The sequence below is a fragment of the Stegodyphus dumicola genome, chromosome X2 (genome assembly GCF_044657685.1).
Source record: "Stegodyphus dumicola isolate Sdum_Otavi_A_Nest chromosome X2, ASM4465768v1".
NCBI classification, from domain to species: Eukaryota; Metazoa; Arthropoda; class Arachnida; order Araneae; family Eresidae; genus Stegodyphus; species Stegodyphus dumicola.
The window spans coordinates 130,805,411-130,828,465 of NC_140781.1; the positions used below are offsets into that span (position 1 = coordinate 130,805,411).

General features: G+C 35.2%; 1 protein-coding gene across 13 annotated transcripts in view; it reads left to right on the forward strand.

Moving 5' to 3' along the window:
* LOC118188269 (uncharacterized) overlaps positions 1 to 23,055 on the forward strand; it is a 282,549-nt gene that overhangs the window by 214,088 nt on the left and 45,406 nt on the right. For 12 of the 13 annotated variants that reach the window (XM_085809316.1, XM_085809319.1, XM_085809315.1 and 9 more), the window contains 2 exons: positions 5,033 to 5,053; positions 10,621 to 10,692. In XM_085809316.1, the coding sequence (XP_085665442.1) occupies positions 5,033 to 5,053; positions 10,621 to 10,692 (93 nt within the window). The remainder of the gene's footprint in view (positions 1 to 5,032; positions 5,054 to 10,620; positions 10,693 to 23,055) is intronic. The other variant, XM_035358673.2, reaches the window with a different exon arrangement.

Below are 23,055 nucleotides of genomic sequence, written 5' to 3' on the forward strand. Positions count from 1 at the left end.
CCCCTTTGTTTTGCACAGTTTACATTTCAGAATATGCTTGATTAGCAATAGTAAGCTTAACCTGGTACTTGCAACAATTATCTGTTGTAGCTTTTCCATAACTAGAATTAGAAACTACACCGTAACAGCCGTAAATGGTCAGTAATCATATTGTTACGTTATTTTCTTCTTTATGTTCGTACGGGGTTCAGAGTGAATAATGATGACACTATTTGATTGAGTATCGAAAGACGCTTTATTTACCAATATCAATCAGGACAGCTCCAAAACACATTTTACAGTTGTCGATGAACTACTATAAACACACTGACACGATCAGCGACACAAGTTATCAGGCTATCACAGTGGAGACAGCTTTACTGCAAAGCTCCTGACTCTGCTTTCCGGAGTACTCGAGGCTCTCCACACTACAACTTGCGATGCACTCGACGACACACGAGCGCAGCTCCCGACTTTTCAGTTCAGTCGTTCCCGAAGCTCAACACGCTCTCTGGATGATGTACTAACCGTGATACACTAAGAGACTCTTTCGGTGCACTCGGTACTCGTTCCCCGGCTGTCAACTCGATCGACTCCGCATGGCTCGCTAGACGAGGCATACTCTCCGAGACGCACTGACTGCAGACCAGCAGGGTTTATATAGCTTTCAGCTTGTGTTAGAGAACATTCTGGGCTAAACCGGAAATAATTCGTTCCAGAATGTTCTCCTACTGTCTATGGTATGTCGCCAAATGGGCGATTTCTCATCAAATGTGGCAACCATGCCATGCTTTGCCATTTTATGGCAACCCTAAAACTGCTTTGCGGGGAAGCCATCTTACCGTGCCTGTTCATTTTGTAACACTGCCCCCTTCCAAGGACTGCATGTCCCGGGCAGTACAACCCTTGGTCAGAAGCATAATTCGATACAAACAAAAGGTTCTAAAACAAACAAATAACATAACTCAAGAAGCAAATATTTACACTGTATACACGTTATATACACAAATTAGATACATAACAATTTTAATTTATATACATTAAAGTTCAGAATGAATTGCAGTCTGTCTTTTCGTTAATTTATACCCGGGTCAAATACTTTTCTACTGCAATTCTCAGATTTATTCCTGCTTTGCGTATCACACTCTGAAGATTCAGTTCTTTCAGACTTTTCATCCACAGGAAAATCTAAAACAATTCGTACACCACTCTCATTCACACCACTTTCAGATCATTTGAAGCATGTGTATAGTTCACCTTGGTATCATTAGTAGATGGTACATGCTTATTTACCTCTATTTCCTGAAAACCAGTTCCGATGTTTGCACCAGGGTCATGAATTGAATCCGATCCTTTACAAGCAGAAGTATCCGGGTTTAGAATCAAGTCCTTGTCTGCAAAACCTGCATTATGAGGCACACACCCAGTTTGTGAAGTGGGTGGACTTTCTTGCAATACTGGAGCACACTGCTTAAGCTGTACACCAGCTTCTCCCATCTCTGCATCACATGCACTTTCAGATGGTTCAATTCTTGCTAACTGCGACTTTGTAATTTCACTATCAGTTTCGATGAACTTAACAGTCGCATTTTCCCTTTCTCCCCACTTCCCCTGCAAGCACTAGAGAATCAAAAACTTCTTTCGCGTCTTTTATTTGTTCATGTTTTCGTTCTTTTTCTTTAATCCTGTTGGATTTTTCATCCTTCATTTCTTGATCTTTCTCAGACAGTTTATTAGCTACTTCCTTCATTTCTTCAACCTTCGATTCTTCAGATGCCACTTCTCTCATTTCCATATCTTCTTTTATGGCTCCAGTTTCTTCCAGAAGCTCGACTTTCACCTGTTGGAGTTGCTCTCGCATCTTTTCTTGGCCAGCATTTATTTCTCATCTCTTTATATCCAGCTTTTATCTCATCATATCCGGCGGGTCACTGGCATTCTCTCACAAATCCCACTTCTGACAGCAGTTGTTACTTTATTGTCTTCCTATTCTTCTGACACTGTTGCGTTATTTTCTTCCTTCACGTTCGTATGGATTTGGAGTGAATAATGTCGACACTATTTGATGGAGTATCGAAACACACTTTATTTACCAATATCAATCAGTACAGCTGCAAAACGCCTTTTACAGTCGTCGATGAACTACTATAAACATGCTGACATGTTCAGCGGCACATATTATCAGGCTATTGCGGTGGAGACAGCTTCACTGCAAAGCTCCCGACTCTGGCTTTCCGGAGTACAGCTCCCAACTCTGCTTGATCATTCTCGGAAGTCCACGTACTCGAGGCTCTCCACGCTACAGCTCACGATGCACTAGACGACACACGAGCACAGCTCCCGACTTTTCGGTTCAGTCGTTCCCGGAGCTCAACATGCTCTCTGGACTATGCACAAACCGCGATACACTAAGAGACTCTTGGTGCACTCGACGACCCACTCGGCACTCGTTGCCTGGCTGTCAACTCGATCGACTCCGCACGGCTCGCTAGATGAGGCACACTTTCTGAGACGCACTAACTGACTGCGGACCAGCAGGGTTTATATAGCTTTCGGCTTGTGTTCGAGAACATTCTAGGCTAAACCCGAAAGAATTCGTTCCAGAAGGTTCTCTAACAGTCCATGTTATATCGCCAATTTTGTCGCAAAATGGGCGGTTTCTTGCCAAATGTGGCAACCCTGCCATACTTTCGCATTTTATGGCAACCCTAAAACTGCTTTGCGGGGAAGCCATCTTACTGCGCCTGTGCATTTCGTAACAATATGTTGTCTCTAATATCACTTTGTTAAGTGAATTAAAAGTGTTAGACTAATACATTATATTCTTTGGAATTTTGTTATCATAGAGATACTGAGGCAGATATTTATGCATGATGTTAAACAGTGACTGTAGAATGTGTGAATGCATACTTTCAAGTTATTTTCTCTAAAAACGTGTGCCAAAGATTTAAGGAAAGTTTCATTTGTATGTCTTATACATGAACAATATATCTAACAAATAAAAATTTATAGTATGTGTTTAATATTATGAAGCAAATGGAAAGCTCAAAAGCTGAGCAGCATTTTTTGTACTGCTAGTTGTGACAAAGTGGAAAGTAATCTAGTAGTAGCACTTCTGCTTGTGGATAATTGTCCTAGAAAAATATGTGAATATGTAGCTTTACTATAGTTAGTTTGATTCTGACGTCTGATTTCTGCTATTGTATTATTTTGTTAAATTTGTAATGAATGATCTGCTGTTGATACAGATTTTAAAAATCTGTGTTTATAAATGTCAGAAATTGTCAGCGACTGATTCATTGACTCATTATATTTCACTAACACTGGAGTGAAAGTGAAAGGTAATGCTGTATGTAATTATATTATACTTTTAGTGATCGATCTTAATCCCAAGCAGTACAGCATTTCAAGCTATAAAGTCTTTGAAATTTCGAAATTTGTTAGTCAAAAGTCTTTAATCCAGACTCGTTGGGCGATTCCGGATTACCGGTTTTTTCCGGATTATAGATCATCCGTTTAAATCTGGTAAAATGGCATGCAGGAATTGTAAAATTAAAAATATGAAACCGTAATTTATGGAATAAAGAGCAATTATGATCTAAAGGGTATCAAAATTTACCCAAAAAAAAAGCACAATATTTATTTGTTTACTTTATTAAACATTTCTTTCAACGTGTGCATGCGTAAAGCATACATTACGCATAGTCGAAATTAGAAAATTGCAACCAGAAAACTATTTGATGTGTATTCGTGATGTTTATAATGACGTGGAAATTGAATTAATTTATATATGGGAGTACATCGAGATTAAACGCTACATTTAGTGAGGAATTATAAGCCGAATAAAATAAAAACATCTGCCCTGAAGATGAGGATAGTGCTGACAAATCAACTTCCAGTTCGTTGTACCGCTGCGACGTTTCCCCCTCCCAGAGCAGGGTGCAATTGATAAACAGATTTCGGAATGGTTAGAGAAACAAATCACCTCTCTGTCACTTTCTTCATGCCTTTATCCATTTTTTGCAGCAATTCCACTTTTTGTTTAATGGACATCGAAACGTGCTTTCGCTTTGTAGATCCTTTGGCAGCTCCAGAATTGGAAACTCTTTTTGACATAATCGAAAGTTCAAGCTTACTTTTTATAAAATTGCTCTAACAGTCTTCAAAAAATAATAAGCCGGATCCAATTCGAAGATTAAAGAACAACGCAATCTGCAACATTAGCTGAAATAGATAATTAGATAATTTTAGCTTAGCTTATACCGTCCGTTATACATTAAACGTGCATGCATAAAGGTATTATGTGCATGTATGCGTTTACGCATGTGCAGAAAGTTTGTAGCTTTGAGGTCCGGATTATAGATCATTCCGGATTATGGACGTCTGGATTAAAGACTTTTGACTGTAGTTTTATTCTCCGTTTGTTTCAAGCATACAGATATTTTTCATTACAGCATTATAAAGTACCAACTATTTTCAATTATTTTTATGCCATCGCTATGTTGTATGCATCGAGAGCTTCTCACATCTATGATTATCTAACTGTTGATGTGTGTTTTTGTAGATTAATGAGCAAATGCATAATTTTGCAACTATTGCTTATATTAGTTATGCAGTTTCATTTGCTATCAGTGTATGGTTAATTGCATCTAATGCTGTTTTTTTGCATGTTTTATTTACCTTTTTAATATTCTGCTTCACTTTGATTCAGGCCAATGAAATTACTGTTAGTTTTATATTCAATTTAATTAAGTTCTGAATATTTTTATGAACTAAATTTCTGTAACTTTAAAATTTTAGTTTTTAATTACATTTAAAGATGTTTTTTTTTTTAATTAAAATTTTTGAAATTATTTTAAATAAAAACTTTATTTCTTCTTTTTGGATAGAATTTTCTACATTGTAGCATTAACTTATTTAATAATGTACCTGAAGAAGTGAAGAAGAATTTAGAAAATATCCTACCACTTTATGTGCATGCTCATTTTCCCCCTTTATGTTATTATATAATCCTAAATGCATCTTTTCTTCCATGCTGTCCCATCTTGTGCAGCTGAAATACAGAGTGAAGAAGGTATGCATATACTAATTTTTCCCACGTTTTATTGCTATTGAATGAGCAGATAGAGGCAGTATTAACCTAATTGTCTAATTTGTAGCTTTATCATATTTAAACTGTGAACAAATTTTTTTTAATGTATGTAAAATTCTGTTATATTTTATAATTCCTTTTTTACTTGAGTTTTCAAATTGATAATTTATACTTATATAAATTAAAGGATTATCAGAATTAAAGGATAATGACAGAAATAAAACGTGTAACTGATACTTAATGAAAATTATGAACAGAAATTTGTACAAAAGCATTAGTTAACATAAATTACAATGTTTTGCAGTTCATTTGCAAAATATCAAAATTAAAACGAAATTTATGGAAATTGTAAAATGATAGAAAAATTAAGTCATCTCTTGTGAAGACTTTTTCTGTCATATGGTGTATGGTCACCTCAGACAGATACACTTCGGCAAAGTGGATCAAGTCTTATGCATGCCACTTTCCAAAATGTGCTCGGTTAGGCTCCTGGATTTTCTGGGAAGAAATTTGGTGTGCTGAAATTTGGTGCCCTAAGGCATCCCACACATGCTCAAATGGGTTCAAGTTAGGTGAGTAAGGTGACCAGTCCATTCAGGCAATATCTTCTATTTGCAAGCATTTTAACACCACATATACTCCAGTCTAACTTGGGGTTCCAATACCTCGTCCACATACCTCTGAGCAGTTACAGAACCTCCTTGAAAGCTGTAAAGCTCAGAGTGGCCATGATTCCTTTCTAAACCATTAAACTGCAGTTGTGGAAACAGGATATTTCATGGACAAGGGAAGGCAAGTTGTGTTCCTCCTCCTTTCTAGATCAAGATTTGTTCAGACTATATCTGGACTCGTTAGCAAACGATACTTGGGCCCAGTCATCTTGCCTGCATTGAATGTGAAGATGGCGCTAGTTTAAACTGGTCCCTTTGGAAGCTTGAATGGCACAATTGGTTTTCTTACATAATGGTTTAACCTCGTAAAGCTTCATGCAGCAGAAGAACGGCTAATTAAGAGCTCTTGTGGCAACCTGAAGATCTAAAACCAAATCTTTTTTAGTCGCTTCATGGTTTCTTCAAGCCAACAATGACAGATAACGGTCTTCTGATGCAGTTATTGCTTTTGGTCTCCCTTGATCAGGCTGTCTATCAACTGATCCAGTACTTAAAATGGAGCTCTAAACTCTTGATATGACTTTTTTAGGGATAGTTAAATCTGGGTGTCCTGTCTCGTTTTTACCAATATATCGTCACTTTCGACATTCACTTAAATGATGCCCTTGATCCATAACTACTAAAATACTGATCACTCTCAGAAACCATATTCACTTTAAACAACACTACAGACTGGAATTTCAACATGCGCCCTTCACGCATCACATTGTTTGTCACCAAATTTTCATATTTCCAGCATTAACATATGCACAGAATTACAATTTGTGTTCAATTGTATTTAACATAGTTACAGTATTAGGCATTGGTTGCAACATTTACTTAGCATATTTTTTCTCATTAACCTTCAAATTTTGATGACCATCTTATTATTTATAATTTTGACAGTGTGTATATGCACATACTGGCCAATGAATTAGAAACCTTTGAGATTTTCATTTGAATGCGTGCTAGGAATGATGCAAATTTTTTTTTTTATGACATGGGTTTCACATGGTTAGAATGCTAGTATAATTAAGGTGTAAGAGTGCTTTTCATGATAAATGAAGTAAAATGAGAAAAACAACAGATCTTTCACCATTTGAAAAAGTGCTTATTTTGGTGCCCGTTTAAGCGGGGGCCTCGATTTCAAAGGAAGACGGAAAATCTCACTAGGTTCTCAAAAGCAGCCATATGAAAGGTTTTCAAAAGCTGCAATCAGAACTCGCAATCCTTTTCTAGAAGACGAAACTGCGGTATGAGCACAGTTTTGCAAGAGAATGATCAGCGGCGTCTCCAACATACTGTACGGCAGAACAGGGACTCTACTGTGTTTCAACTGACACAGATTATCAACCAAGGCTCTTTCCAACATATTTCAGCTCAAACCATATGCAGAGAATTGCAGATGATATTAATGCATAGTCGGGTGCCTCTGAGAAAAACCATTCATTTCTGCCCCACATGCAACAATTCATTTGCAGTGGTGTTAGGAAAGAAGACACTGGACATCTGAGGATTGGAAGCAGGTAAGGTGGTCAGATGAATCCTTATTTTGCACTGTTGGAAGACGTCGAATTTGGCAAGAACCACATGAAGCCATGAATCCATGTTGCTTACTCGCATTGTGCAAGGATCTGGTGGGAGTATCATGATATGGGGCATCTGCTGCTGTCATGGAAGTGGTGCTCTGGTGCTCCTCGAGGTAAACAAACAGCCATGAGATGCCTAAATATACTGACGGATCAAGTGCACCCTGCATTGTTGTACTTTTACCCTGACGGTGACAGATACGTCATGGACGATAATGCAATATATTGCAATATATTCATGGATGATAATGCTATATATTGTGCCAGAAGTGTTCAGAATTGGTTCAGTTGAACATCGGTCCGACTTCCATTATCTTCCCTGGCCACCACATAGCCCAGATTTTAACCCCATAGGAAATGTGTGGGTTATGGTGGAAAGACGCATCCGATAGTATTCTCCTCTTCCATCTAATTTAAAAGATCCAAAAAGCTGCATAGCCAATGCATGGTATTCTGTGGATATAAATGAACTCAACTCCAGAAGCATGTAGACTCGATGCCCAAATGAATCTGAGTAGTTATCTGTGCAAAAAATGGTCCAATAAAATATTGATCCTGGGTTTCTAGTTAATTGGCCGGTGTGTGTGTGTGTGTATATATATATATGTATATGTGGATTTAAGGCATTAAATAGTTTGATATGAATGAATGCAGGGGGTTATAATTAAAATGACTTTCTACTGAAAGCTTTATTTGAAGTTTACCTTGGGAATTAAAAAAGACTACATGCACTGCATCATGCTTTTAGAAGAAAAAGATCTATTTAAGAAGAATAGCACTGAAAATGTGGCTGCATTGGAAGAATAGTGTTGTGTGACTAAAATCACCGCTGTCAAAGAATGAGTGGAAGAGAGCATACTTGCAAGATCTATACATGGCTACAATTAAAACTACAAAATATGCACCAACACTCAGATTTTGCTCTTAGGTTTTCAATGACAATTATAATTAATGATATGTAACTTTCAGACCTGATAACTTGTTACCAAGGTATGAAAAGCCTTTTGACAGAAGGTATATTTGAAATTAGCAGAAATGTGAATATGCAGAATTATGTTGTGTGGCGTGTCTCACTTTTCCATGTAATTTGTACGAGCAGCCATTAAATTCTGATTATGAATGTGGTGTAGATTAACTGCTTACTTAAATATGTACCATTTGAACAGCTGACATTTTAAGATCTTCTAAGATTAGTGTTAGGAGTGCACATTACAGCCATCCATGCACTGTCACCTTTCAAAAATTGAGGATGTTTAGAGACCATTGTCTTCATTTAAAATGGAGCATATTGGCTAATAAGTCGGGGAAGTGTCTTAGAACGTCTCAAAAGAACGTGCATATTTTTCTATTTTGAGTATTACTTCTTACAACAATTTTGCCGCCCAGTTGGGATAGCGTTTAGTGACTCTGGCTGCTTTACTAACAGTAGAGGCTCGTGGCTAAAATTAGTGGGGGTGCTGTTCCAAAAAAATTTTACCTTTGTTTTAAAATTGTGTAAAAGGAATATAAAAAGAAAATTTATTTTGAAACTTCATGAAATCTTACAAGAAAAAATTAAACATTTCTTAATTACTTTAACCAAAATTGTTACAGTTCAATCTTTTCAATTCAATGTGCAAATTTTTGCACTAATTATACCATCTGAGAGGCTTCTAAATGCTTGGCTCTTCAGGCTTGAACCTGTGTGAATTCCTAAAAGAACCTTTTTATCAGGAAAGCAGGTAACTTGTGTTTTAGTCCAATGCCAGCCTAATAAGTCATGTTGCTTGTATTTCCTTCAGTTTGTTTCTTGATCTATTGTAACAGTATATTAAGCTTCCAACATGCAATTAATTGACTTCTGAAAGTGATATTTGCTAGTACCAAAAATTTGATCTGACTCCCTTGCATTTTCCCTTAACATTTTCAACATATTTAGGAATTTATTATTTATGCTAACAGCATAATAGTTACGGGTACATATCAAGGTAAAATGTATATGTAAGAAATAATAAATATTGAGAATGTTAGCTGGCTTTTATGAAACATTGAATGCATAAATTAGCAGTACATCTATTCAAATGTCCATTCTATTCTGCTGTGCTCCTTTTAACCCTTTCTTCCAGAATTGGTATACACTGTATAATTTCCTCTTGAGGTACAACAGGCAAAATTAACGAAGTGGAAATATATAAGTAATTATGGTATCCTTTCCCAGAAATTTAATCCAGCCCTTAGGACTGGGCAACAAATACCACCTGTCGGTGACCATTGATTCCAAAGGAATCTTAATGGGGTCACCAAGTTCTTTCTGACTGAACTCTGAGATATTCTTGGCAAGACAATTTTACTCTTGTGGTCATGATATAGCATTTTGCAAGGAGCATAACATGTTTTGGCGGTGAAAGATGCATTGCTCATCTTAATGCACTACATGTGTGTTTCCATTTGATTTTAAGACCACTTACCTGCCAGAGCGATTCCTCTGTATACTTTTTATGAATAGGCAGCACTATAGAATTTACTTTTTTAAAAATAAATCATTGTTATTTGCATTATATTTTGCATTTGTAAAAGTTATACTCAAATATAGTTATGTGAAAATGAAGATGCACTATGGTGATAAACTTTGTATAAATACAATGAACTTAGTCATGATAGTGGTGATTATAAGGATAATTCTGATATTAATAGAATTCTAGTGCCTAGTCAATAATTTGTTAGACATTTAGATATATTAAGTGAGATTTAATATGAAAGTACATACTCTACAATCAAGACAAGAATGTTCAAGTAAGGAATATTTTGTACGTTCTCACAGGAAAGAAGACAGCTGTTAGATTCTCTATATTACTGGGAAACAGACATAGGGAAACTGGAGTCACTTGTAGGGAATTGTTCCTAAATGAGATGAGAGAAAGCCCTTAACTAAATCTGCATGAAATATATAGTACATAGATAGGAAATGGTATGTAAGTGGCTTAAATAAACTCAATTATAATTAAATATATGTGGTTTGTAGGCAGTAATTAACTGAGCACTGAGCAGCTTGAAAATAATTCCAACCAATACTACTGTTTCTCTGTACAGAAAGTATGACTGGAAGGAGAGAAATTTATGTATTTTTATATGTTAACATAGCTTTTCAATGTATTAAGTGAAAAATTCTAAAATTTTCCGTACTCCATTAGAAGTGTGTTTAGAAAGATATTGGTGGGGCAAAATGTATTTTACTTTTAGAGTAATATTTTGAGGGGGCAGTTAATGTTGCCCTTTATAAGAAAAGTATTTATTTTACTGCTATGCTGAGATAATCATTTTAATCTTATAGGGAAGCAGCGGCGTAATGAGATGATTATACGGGAAAATACTCCTGCTGAACTACCTCCAGATGTTGTGCGATGTAAGTATTTACTGAATGTTCCATTTTTAAGAAAACAAATTTATTTCTGAGGAAATCCTTTGAAGTTGCCAGTTTTTGGTGTTGCATTAACAGTTGTAGGCTTTTCTTTCGAATACATTCAATAGGCCATGGTACCATGTTTCCTCAAAAATAAGACTTGGTCTTATATTATTTTTTGCTGCAGAAGATGCACTAAGGCTTGTTTTCAGAGGATGTCTTATTTTTCATGCACAATAATTAACATTTGTTCATGTTCTAGACATGCATATCTTCAGTTTCAAGAAATATGTTTATTCAGGTTCAAGACGCATTAAAAAATGAACAAAATCATTTATTCTAATACAGTCATGTCGTCATCTTCTGGAACATCATCACAAAGTTCCAAATCACAAATTCTGCCCTGAATCTTTTGCTACTTTATTTCCTCTAAAATCATTGGCCCTAGCATCTCATGTTGAGCATTAGAGCTCTCCTCAAATGATCTGCTTTTGTCCATGTAACTTGCTCATAAGCTATTGCAACCCAACTGTCTGTTATTTTATTCCATGCATTCTTCACCCAAGTAGTGACTTTTTGTAGCTTAGGCTTCACAAATTTTCTTCGTTGATTTCTGTCCATTCTATTTTCAATGTAATTATTGATTTCCATACACAAATTATCTTTAAATTACTTTTATTGCAATATGAAGAGTCTGGAGATGTGCAGTCATTCCTGTGGGAATCATTATTCGATCAATTCTTCTTTCTGCAAGAGAGTTTTTCATAGTTTCAATGTTAAGAGTGCTAGTAAAATTCCTTACAAGCATACCTCTTTGACTACCTCACAAAACAACTTGTAGAAATAAATCAACTCACTTTCTTATTGCTGCTTGTGTGCAGCAAGCTTTTTCAGTCTTGAACATAAATACCTGAAACGCATAAGATTTCCTCTTTCTTTCCCTTAAAGATGATTAGAGGGAGGCTTTCTTTCCATCAAGATGAGCCCACCAGCGGCCGAGCGGTAAAGTCGCTGAACACTGGTAGTTCGGTCCGAGGTTCGAATCCCACGAACGGGCTGGCTGCATGGGCATTTTCGTGGTTTTCCCCATGTGTAACGTGTATACGAGCTAGTTTCCCTTAGAAAGTCCTCCACGAAAGGCATCCCTCCTCTTAGGCAGATAGCCCTAGTGTGCTTTGCCATAATTAAATACGCCACGCCATCAAGATGAATCACCAAAATATATTTAATGTGTTAAATTTCATAACAAATGTATGGAAGGTATACACAGAGGCACCCCTCTGATCAGTGGTAGTTTGAGACCTTTGACCCATACACACTGCAGTTTCATTCATAGCAATCATGTTTGTCAGTTGGTACTTAAAGAAGTCGATGCCATCAATGAAGCACTTGAATGTAAGTGCACATCAGTATATTTATGTAACTTCAGTACCTTTATATATGAGCATTGTTGCCGATCTTAGAGACAGTTCATATCCCTGACTGACATCATCCATCCTGTGCTGTGATGCTTTGAATTCAGCTACTGGTATGCCTGGGATGTGGTGCCATTGTAAAGGCAAATACTTGAATATCAGACCTGCATAAAACCAAACACTTTACTCTTCTGTCAGCAATGTTGTGTTCCTTCCAAGCTGACCTGATCCACACTGATGCTTCTTGGCATTTCCTTCGTTAAACTGTTCACTGAGGTTATTGTACTCTGGTCACCATTTTTACAATATCTTGAAATTTTTGCGAATCGAAAATAAATGATCAAGTCTTGGATGAGATACGTTCTACCAATCAAAACAATTTTTCACGTTTATAATGTAATGTATGTAAATTGTTATGCATACTGCTTATCTCAACAAATGCTCAAATTTTTTTTCTTTGTAGAAATCAGTAGAATTTTTTTTTGTGAAACTAACCCCAATAAAACATGGAATTTTATTTAATTTTTATGTTTGAATGTTAGCTTCAAGAATGGAACTAAGAAAGAAGTTATAAGGTCTAATCGTTCACAGGAGCATACGAATTGTCAATGATCTTCTGTAAGATCACTGGTGACTTCTCACTAGTCAAAGGGGTAAAGTTGCTGAACACTGGTAGCTCAGTCTGAGTTTTGAATCTTGTGGACGGGCTGGCTGCATGGGTTTTTCCCCATGTGTAAGTTGTATGTGAGCCAGCTCTCTTAGAAAGTCTACCACGAAGGCATCCCTGCCCTGAGGCAAATAGCCCTCGAGGCTTTGCCGTACTCACATACACCAACCAAACCAAACTCACTAATCAACATGATGTTCAGTAACAATAAGAATAAGGATAAAGGTTGAAACCTTTTATTCAAGAGAACTATTTACAAGAGTACACCTCGTGCTTAAAATCTAGATCACTGCTTGTGACGTTATGTTACATAGAAGTGAAGGGGCCACCTAATATTTACCCAAAGTAAGTAGACATTAGCTCTACACACTGACTAGAAAACCAACCACGTTCAGGCGTCCTCATGTCATGATGAAATTGCGATTCCAGCCAACATTGCAAGTTCTGCCACCGCCGGGCATTAAATTAGATCAAGTAAAATGCATTATATTACATGGTATATATAGCCATACATAGTTGTACAGGTGCATGTTTTATGGCATTATTTATTGTAATGGGTACAGGCATCATGTTTCAGGACATTACATACTCCAGTAGATAAAGGGCGTGATGTAGATCGGTGTTCCACAGTCGATGGTCCGTGGACTGTCACTGTTCTGCAAGAAATATTTGCCAGTCCATGAAATATCCAGCTATCTGTTCAAAAATTGTGCTAATGGGTCGAATTATTTAACTTACCGGTCCATGAGAACGTACTGAAATATTTTACCGGACCATGGAGTAAATCCAATTGAGAAACACTGATGTAGATGAAGTTCTTTTGGGGCGTGTTTGCAAACATGATTTGTTTACATCAGTGTTTACTATCAAAATTAAGTTAGCACTATAAAATTGTTTACAAAGCTTACTTCATTCTGCATATTTATGCTCACTGCTTTCATTTAAATATTGTTGTATACATTCATTTAAATATTGTTGTATACATTCGTTTAAATATTGTTGTATAGATGTGCTGATACTTTAGCTATTCAGTATTGTCGAATGGGTTGCTAAAGTATACGTCGCGGCGCGCAATGAACTGAAAGTTGATCTGTCAGCACTATCCTTATCTTCAGGGCAGATGTTTTTATTTTATTCGGCTTATAATTCCTTACTAAATGTCGTATTTCATCTCGATGTACTCCATCTTTGATATGATTTAAGTCAAATTCCTCGTTGTCATAAATATCATGAATACACTTCAAATAGTTTTCTGGTTGCAATTTTCTAATTTTGACTATGCATAATGTATGCTTTATGCATGCGCGCGTTGAAAGAAATGTTTAATAAAGTAAACAAATAAATATTAAGCCTTTTTTTTTATAAATTTTGATACCCTTTGAATCATAATTGCTCTTTATTTCATAAATTATGATTTCATATTTTTAATTGTGTAATTTCTGCACGCCATATTACCAGATTTAAATTGATGATCTATAATCCGGAAAAAACGGATTATCCGGAATCGCCGAAGTCTTGACAAGTCCGGATTAAAGACTTTTGACTGTACACATAATTGGATTGTTTTTCCATGATCTCATTGGCATATTTATAGCTTGTCTAGTAGGGCTCTTGCTTTGATTCACCTCACTGTATGCTATCACATCATCCCCTCTTCTGTTCTTTCTTTCAGCTTTGTAATTCTTGATTACTGTTTTGTTAGTTTTAGTACTCATATCCTTTCATAACATAGCTCCTTATGAAAATTCCCAATTTAATTTTGGATCTAGATGTCCAAGTCATGTTATTTCAGTAAGTTAATTTTTTTCCTTGACCTAAATTTATTTTGTTATAAGTCATATTTCCCCTTACCTCTGCTCTTTTTTTCTCTTTTTGTTGCTGTTCTTGCCTCTAATAGGGCACTTTTTTCCCCAAATGTATTGTCTGGTTTATTAGCCTTATTTATTTATTTATTGATTGTAATCAAATTTTTCTGAAAACTTCTCCCCCCTGCTTTTTTAAAGAAAATAGTAATTTCAGATACAAAATTAGCTTTCGAGTTAAAGGAATTCATAAATGTAATTTAATGAACTGATAAAAATTTTCACAACATTTGAAAATAAAAGTTATCCTGAAAACTATGAAGGGTGTTAAAACTGGTTACATTAAGGATGCTACTGATTGATCTGACTCCATTTATTGAATGAAACAACGTGGAACAGCATATGACATAAAAATACATTTTATTTCACACATAAGGATGAGACTCCTACCAGGAACATTGTGTAGCTGTCTGTTTCCTCCAAGGGCACCGGCCAAAAAAAAACTGTGAGACAAGAGAGAAGATATGATGTAAAACATAATACGTGATATGTGCCTCTTGCTGATTGGCTGATGCAGTGCTTATTGCTTGCACGATGAAGTGCTACATTATAATTAATGGATAAATATTTGTGACAGTCCTCTGAATATGTATCTGTATTGTTAATTTATGTTTTTTAAATTAGTTAATGTAATTTGTTGTTTTAATTAGTATGTTCCCCTAAAAATTGTTAAAACTTTCCTGTAGTGTTATGCAGGGCCTTTATATGCAAGAAGACAAATTTGAGAGTATGTATTAGGAGTTAGATATTTTCTAACATGGGATTTGAAGCTATATGCAACTAATTGAATATATCATAACTTTAAATGGTAATTGTTACATGTGCTATCATATTTTCACTTACTTGTTCAGTGTTTTTAAACACGCTTTGTAGTTGTTTTGTATTAATTTCTTTCAACTTTGTTACTTTTGTATTTAAGTATAGTTATTTTTTCTTGATATTCATCAACACTGTTTAATTTCTGGTCTAGATCCTCTATGCTCTGGCATTTGTATTAATTTGTTTGATTTTTCACTTAAGAGTTCTGGGAAATTTCTAATTTCTCTGCATTCACTTCTGGTTTTAATAATTCAGTTTTGATTTGACCAGTTACTTGTGTAACAGGAGCCCTTATGTGGCTGCATTTCCTTTTCAGAGTATCAATTTTTGTCATTGTTTTAATATTCAGTAATTTAACAATTAAAGTCACTAATCATTTATGCACATATATTAGTTATATCATTGATATCAATTTCGCCAGTTTCAGTAGTTAATTTAGGGAAAAGCAGCAGTTACTGTCAATCGCTGTTCGGGCGGCATTTTATCAACTTATAACGTGTTTAAAATTTATTTCTTTAATAGGATAAATGAAATATTAACTTACCTTCTAAAGGGCTGTCCTGGAAACTGTCATGTTCCTTTCGAAGTCCATTCAGTTTTGCCAATTGAAATTCATGCACTGTCGTACTGTTACTCCATTCTACACTCCAAACTGAGATGTAGTTTCCCTCCACTCTTTATTAAATTTGAGTTAATAACAGTTCTTGAAATGAAAACTAGGTTTTTCAAAATAAACAAAACCATGAAAATAGAAGAGAAGCACACCAAGTGAAACACAAAATTAATGGCACAGCATTGAGTTTGGTGTAGATTTATACCAAGATCTCATCTGATTTTGAAGGCACACATGTACAGGTTACTCTTCTTCAGAAACAAAGAAATGTGCAAGACTGGAAAGTGGTGGGTGCAGTTGTCATATTTATATTCCACAGTAAAGCGAACAAGAAGGTAGCACCATCTATCAGCAAAAATAGTAACGAAATTCAAAAATTTAGTTAATAGAATTTTAAAAACATTAGGAAGGACTGGTTGGGATCTAAAGTTCTTAACTAAAGATAAATCTTCGTGAATGTGTAAAGCATGATGCTTGTGGTGGATTGGATTATCTTGAAGCTTTTCGCATTCACAAAGATTTATCTGGTTTAGTTAATGACTTTAAGTCTGATCCAATCCTCCCTGATGCTTTTAAAATCCTATTAACATAATTTTTCAATTTTGTTACTAATTTTGCTGATAGATGGTGCTACCTTCTTGTTCACATTTCTGTGGAGTATAAATATGGCTATGCTTGCACCCACTGTTTTCCAGTCTTGCAGATTTCTTTGTTCTTGAAGAAGAGGGACCTGTACATGTGTGCCCTTGAAATCAATTGAGATCTTGGCATAAATCAATGCCACACTCAAAATTGTCGTGTTACTGATTTTATGAACGGAACTGTTTTTGACAATATCTATAATTTTATTTAAACTTCAAAAGGGAGAAAATTGTTAGTTACTACTTCATGAAATATTCAATTACTTATTTGCAAATATCTTTAAAATATAATTTTTGTTACCATTCTGGAAAAGCAGAACTTCATTTTCTTTTATCCACCAGAGAGCATCTGAAGTTGCTACATGATTAGTAAGCGAATATGAGAAGTAATAATTTAATGTATTGTATAGTGTAGTAGTAATTAAATCAGGTTTACAGTAAAATAAATCAAGAAATCGGTCTAGAAAACAGCTATGCAGATTTGTGAGAATTTAAGACTAAGTCAAACAACAAATCAGTGTTCAGCAGTTTTATGATTTAGCCACTGAAGTTTGAATTAATTTGAATTTTTATGGCTACAAAAGACGAATTTCAAAAGCATGTGACAAAAGTAGGCTTATGTGTTTTAAATATCATAATCAACCATTCATTTTTTTCAAGACTGAGAAATTCTTGTTAGAGACTGTAAATGATGTGTTTGTATATGTTGGTGTACATTTCAACTCAAATTTTGTTGAATTCCTCTGCAGATCACTGATTTCTGAAATAACATGAGTTTAAAATTTATTTTTAGTGTCCTTCATGGAAATCAGTTTATAGGCCAGGACAACAGGCTAAAGCCACTTTCTCACGTTCTTCGGTACAATTTACAATCTTCTGTGCTGCTAGATGCTCACTGATATTGAATATTAATCCTTGCATAATATATGTGTTGCAGACATTATTTTTCTTGTCTTATTTTTTTTTTATCATACTGCTTTAAAAGTGATTCAACTCTTCCTGTACTACTAGATATTTTAAATTGATTTGCATGCAAGAATACCTGTTTCTCTCAGTGCTATTAGTCATGTAAGTAAAAATATAAGTTCTTTGTGTTGATTAAAAAAAATTAAAACTCCACCAGTGGCCACTTTATAAAGGTGCTAAACAATGAATTTCATTTGGGTTTAAAGCCTGGCAAAGGTGTTGGCTGCATGGCTGTTTTCAGGGTTTTTCCTGAGTGTAACATAAATACAAGCCAGTTTGCTTTAGAAAGTATCCACGACGGCCTTTCTTACTGAAGGCAGATAACCAGTGTGCTTTGTCATAATCCAATAAACCGAATCCAAATCAAATCAAACTATTTAATACATTTAGTTATGATTTTGGCATTTCATCAAACTGTTATTGAAACATTTTAGCAAATGCGTGTGATTATAGCAACTCCGGTTGAATAATTTCAGCTTTTATAAAACAAAACTTGAAATGTATAGCAGAGCTGACATTTTCTAAGAACAAATTCCTAAACTCAGAAGCGTATTACCAATTTTCAAATCCTAAAATATTGGGACAATTTGTATATATTTTATTTCGTAAAATGCTTGCTTTTCCACATTTTCATGGGATTCAAGGAGCCCACATGTGACCATGTGATAACAAACCATAAATAAACAAAACCATGAAAGTTTCATTGGTTGTTTCTTCAAAGTTTGGTTTCTAGTTGATGCATGGCATTTTTTGGTTTTCTTAATATGCAATGTGAATACAAGTCAGTTCACCGTAAAAAGTATTCCACAAAAGCATCTCACCTAAACTAGATAAATCTTGCATGCTGTGCCATTTGTTAGCCACCTAACCATAATATTCAAAAGAGGTAAGAAAATATAATTTGGCTATGAAACAAATGTTGATCCTTTAAAACTATGGCAAAAAGCAATTTTTTTTTGTGTGTGTATGATATTAGATAAATCTGTTTAAAATGTTTAGGCTCATGTTGAAGATGCATTAAAACCTGGAAATATTTGTACCTGGTTAAGCAGATATGAATAAAAATAAGCGATATATTGTTTATAAAATCTTCTCTGAGAAATTATTGCAGTGCTTTATAAAATTTATTATCCTCCTCAATTTATTGAACTTCAGATGTGAATGTAATTTGTATGACTCGTTTCCAAGTAATTCTGTAGTTCTAAAAATTTTTTGTGTTTTACCAGTGGCTTCAGAAGAAGACATTTTTTTTTAAAGCAAAATAAATACTTGTTAATTTACAACTCAAGAATATTGGACTGATTTATCTGCATTAGACAGTAACTATATAAATATTCATTGGTAGCTTGCAATTCAATGCATGTTGAGGGAATATTTGTAGGGCCCTTAAATTCAACTGGAATCCACTGGAGCCTAGTGCCCGTATTTTTCAGTTTTTGGCTGAAATTATACACCCAGCTGGAGCTCCAAATAAGATGATTACCTGTGTTTTAATTTACCATTTAAGTGTCATTAATTTAAATTATTATTTTCCTCTTTTGTTTGGTGGCCTTTTTAGACTGTAGCACTTCTGATTTTAGCTCTGCCTTTTGTAGGAGCTTCTTAATAAATAACCTAAGCTCTGATTATTTTAACATTTAAAATCTGAGTAAAAATTTTCAACTGAAGTGCTAAATTTTCTGTTATGAAATGTATATCATGTTATTCATAACATTTCTGCAGTTGTCTCTTAATATAATGTAGACCAAAATTATTTATTATACTTTGGCAGGACTCGGTATGCTGGTCCCTTTTGGCTGCCTCTGTGGCTTTAATCTTCCACATTATGATTTCGTTTCTTCCATTTATTTTTATGCAATGGCTTTCGAGAAAAATACATAACTATAATGTAACTGTCAGTTTTGATTTCCTGTTGGAAAAAAAAAAATCTTTCAAGTCCTAAGAATTTGTGTGTAGCATTTGAGACGCATGAGTATGCAGGAATATTTGGTGACCAAGTATTCCCCATGTAGGACTGGAATGGAGGTTTGAAATCATAAAGTTTTAAATCCTTAAGGTCTAGGAATTGGAAACTTTGCAGGTGATTCATGACACATACAGGTATTGCATGCCTTTGCTTAAAAAATAATTTTCTCCAAAGTTTAAATCATTGCATCCTTTGTCACTAATATTTCATATCTATAAATTTTGACTTGTATTTTTTAATGTATCTTTCTGACTTCATATGTACTAAGGCCTTAAATATGCATAACATATATTATAAAGGTAAAAAATTATTGTCTTTAAACTTGATTTTTCAGTGGGTAGTGTGCTAGTTTATGAACTCAAGATTCTGTTCAGGCAGACAATTTTATTAGCAATTTTATTGCTATTGAGAATTACTGAAATGTTACCAAGAAGCACGGTGGGTAGCTCTGTTAAACAACTGTAAACAGTATACAGTAGACTCAATAATCTAAACTGTTTGGATTGAGATTAGGTTCAGGTAATTGATTTTAAGTATAAAAATTCAGTATTTTATGCAAACCAGTCACAATCATTATATTGTTTTCATTAATAAAAATTTTATTCAAGCATTAGATACCTTATTTTGACTTTATATTTTTCAGCAAAAGAAAAACTGTGTGTAATTGCTTATCTTCTAGCATTATAACATCTGCAGCCAGATTGATAAATTTTGATTTCATGTTAATTGCAGATGATTCTTTTGTGCTTAGGTACCATAAATATGAATTTAGGAATAATATACACCCAAAATTAATTTTTTTCATCCTGACTGATAAACTGAATTGAAAAGAATAAAAATCTAGAAAGGCATAGACAGAGACTGAGGGATAGACTGGTAGGATGGTGAATGTAGGAACAATATTAATTATAAGAAGTTATAACAATGAAATTCACATACCAAACGGTACTTCATTTCCCAGGATTTACTAAAAAATCTCCTCCCACATGTCTAAATTGTGTATAAAGATGTATCTACCTACATCTGAAGCCAAGATTTTTAAAAGCTCTTTTTTGTTGCTTTCAGATAAAATAGGGGAGTGAAAATGTCAGGAAGTTTAATTACATGCAAATTGCTTTAAAATTTAACCAAATTAGTTATTATTCAGTACAGAATTGTAATGCAACAGTTTTAATTTTCTATGAACATGAAATATGCAGGCAATAACCCTTGAACTAAAATATTAAGAACAATTTTAATGTACTTGCAAAATAGACATTCTACATGTGCTTATGTATTTTAGTACAGAATTTGCTGCTCATTCCATATAAAAATGTCTGGACAAAAAAAAAAAAAAAAAAGTGGAATGCCAACAGATGGCATCAGTGAAGTTCAATGGTCTTGCTGGCTGCTTTGTTTTCGGGCAAACTCGCACCTGGTACCCTTTGGATCTTAGTGCAATATTTATGTCAATCACGTTACGAGCTATTTAACTGCAACAACTTTAATATATGCTATTGGACCTGGAATGACCGTGGCTGCTGGCACCAGACTTGCCTTTCAATTGATCCTCGTTAAAGGATTTAGAGTATACTCATTCCAATTACGGGGTCTCAAAAGAGTCTCGTATTGTTATTTTTCGTCACTACCTCCACGTACTGGGAGTGGGTAATTTGGGTGCCTGCTGCCTGCCTTCCTTCCGTGGACGTGGTAGCCGCTTCTCAGGCTCCCTCTCCGGAATCGAATCCTGATTCCCCATCACCCGTTAAGACCATGGTAGGTGCTAACCTACCTAGTTGATAAGGCAGACACTTGAAAGATACGTCACCGGGACGAGCCCGTGCGATCAGCCCAAAGTTATAGAGTCACTACATGATACGGACTAAAGCTTTCTTAGCACATTTGAAGCCATGTTTTTTAGGTAACAGAAAACGTCCCAGAACAGCTTCATTTGCTAGACAACAGGCATAGTAATGCAGCTTAGACATTGAGCCGAGGGTTTGGTTTGCCCTTAGATTGTGTGTGTATAGTTGATACTTTGGTTACACGTGACTACATGAGCGTCTCCTCAACGTTGGTTGCCTGAGTGGGAGAATATTCAGAAGAGCAGGGAATCGCTTCCTAACATCGAGCTGATATAATAGGTGATGTCATTGCCGATCGGCCCCGTGAGCAAGGAAATCATTGGTTACTTTGCAGCTTCCCTTCGCATGCAGATAATCAACTGCATCACAGTGGTGTAGATTATCAGGTAGCTATGCACAAAGAATGCATCAACTAGATGTTCACGCTTCACCCCATTATCAAATGCCGAACAACTCACTGCCGACCCACGACTCAACCACATCCACAAGCTGTACATGCTCGGTTGCACTGCTATATGTGCTGTTTCAAATGTGGAATCTATCAAATGAGGGCTTTGTGAAATGACGTTGTGGCGTATTCTGTTGGCCAGAAAAGATATGGGGTCAAATGCACTAAAAGATATCTTTTACCGCAATCGACTATGATAACATAAAAAGGTTACATTGTGCTACGGTGCAAAAGGTCGCAGATTCAAACTTGACCCGAAGCAGAGTAGTCAGCAGAGTCATAGCTATGGTTTTCAGTGCCTGGAGACAGCTGAAGATTTCGCACCCCATTTTGCTTGCTAAGAATGGAAAATATTTAATAATAAAATTTCATAATACCAGTTTGGGGTCCCTCTGCACCCAGATACAGATGTTGCCATTTGCCCTCCTCTAGCTACGCTGCTGGTAGTCAGAAAGTCCATCGACCTCACCTAGTGCATCTGTCACTGAACATCGCTATTAACAACTAAATTGCATAGACCAACAAACAAATAGTTCTCATTATCATTCATTTGGTAAATGGTGCGATGGGATGACTTTAAAGTTCTGAAATTCTAATAATTTGATTTATGCAATGCAGACGTCTTTCGCTGGCGTGTTGTAAATTCTCACATTGGTTATGTGAGCATGTATGCGAACGAAAGTAAGTTTTTAAACAAAATTTTATTACAGTCAAATACCGAAAATCTGCCAACTCCTGAAATCCGCGTTGCCTCTCAAAATATAAACATTCAGTTTATAGGTTCCGGAAACTGCAACATTGAGTACGAAATATCGAAGAAAAAATAATTACCGAATAATGATGTCATAATTACTGAATAATAATACCAAATTATTGACATCATGATAAAAGTTTTCTCCATCTAATCTGCATCGAGGTAAAAAAGCAGACGATTCGCTCAACTCTTCTTTCAAGTTCATGATTAACGTTGTATTTTCTGAGCTTTGTTATTTCACGAGATTATTTAGTGCTGCCTTTTTTTTATCCGGATATTTTGTGGGTAAATTAAGAATATTTTAAATTTCAGCCCTTTTTAATACAGTGACAGATAAGAAACATGCTCATGATTTTACTGCTTGCAACATT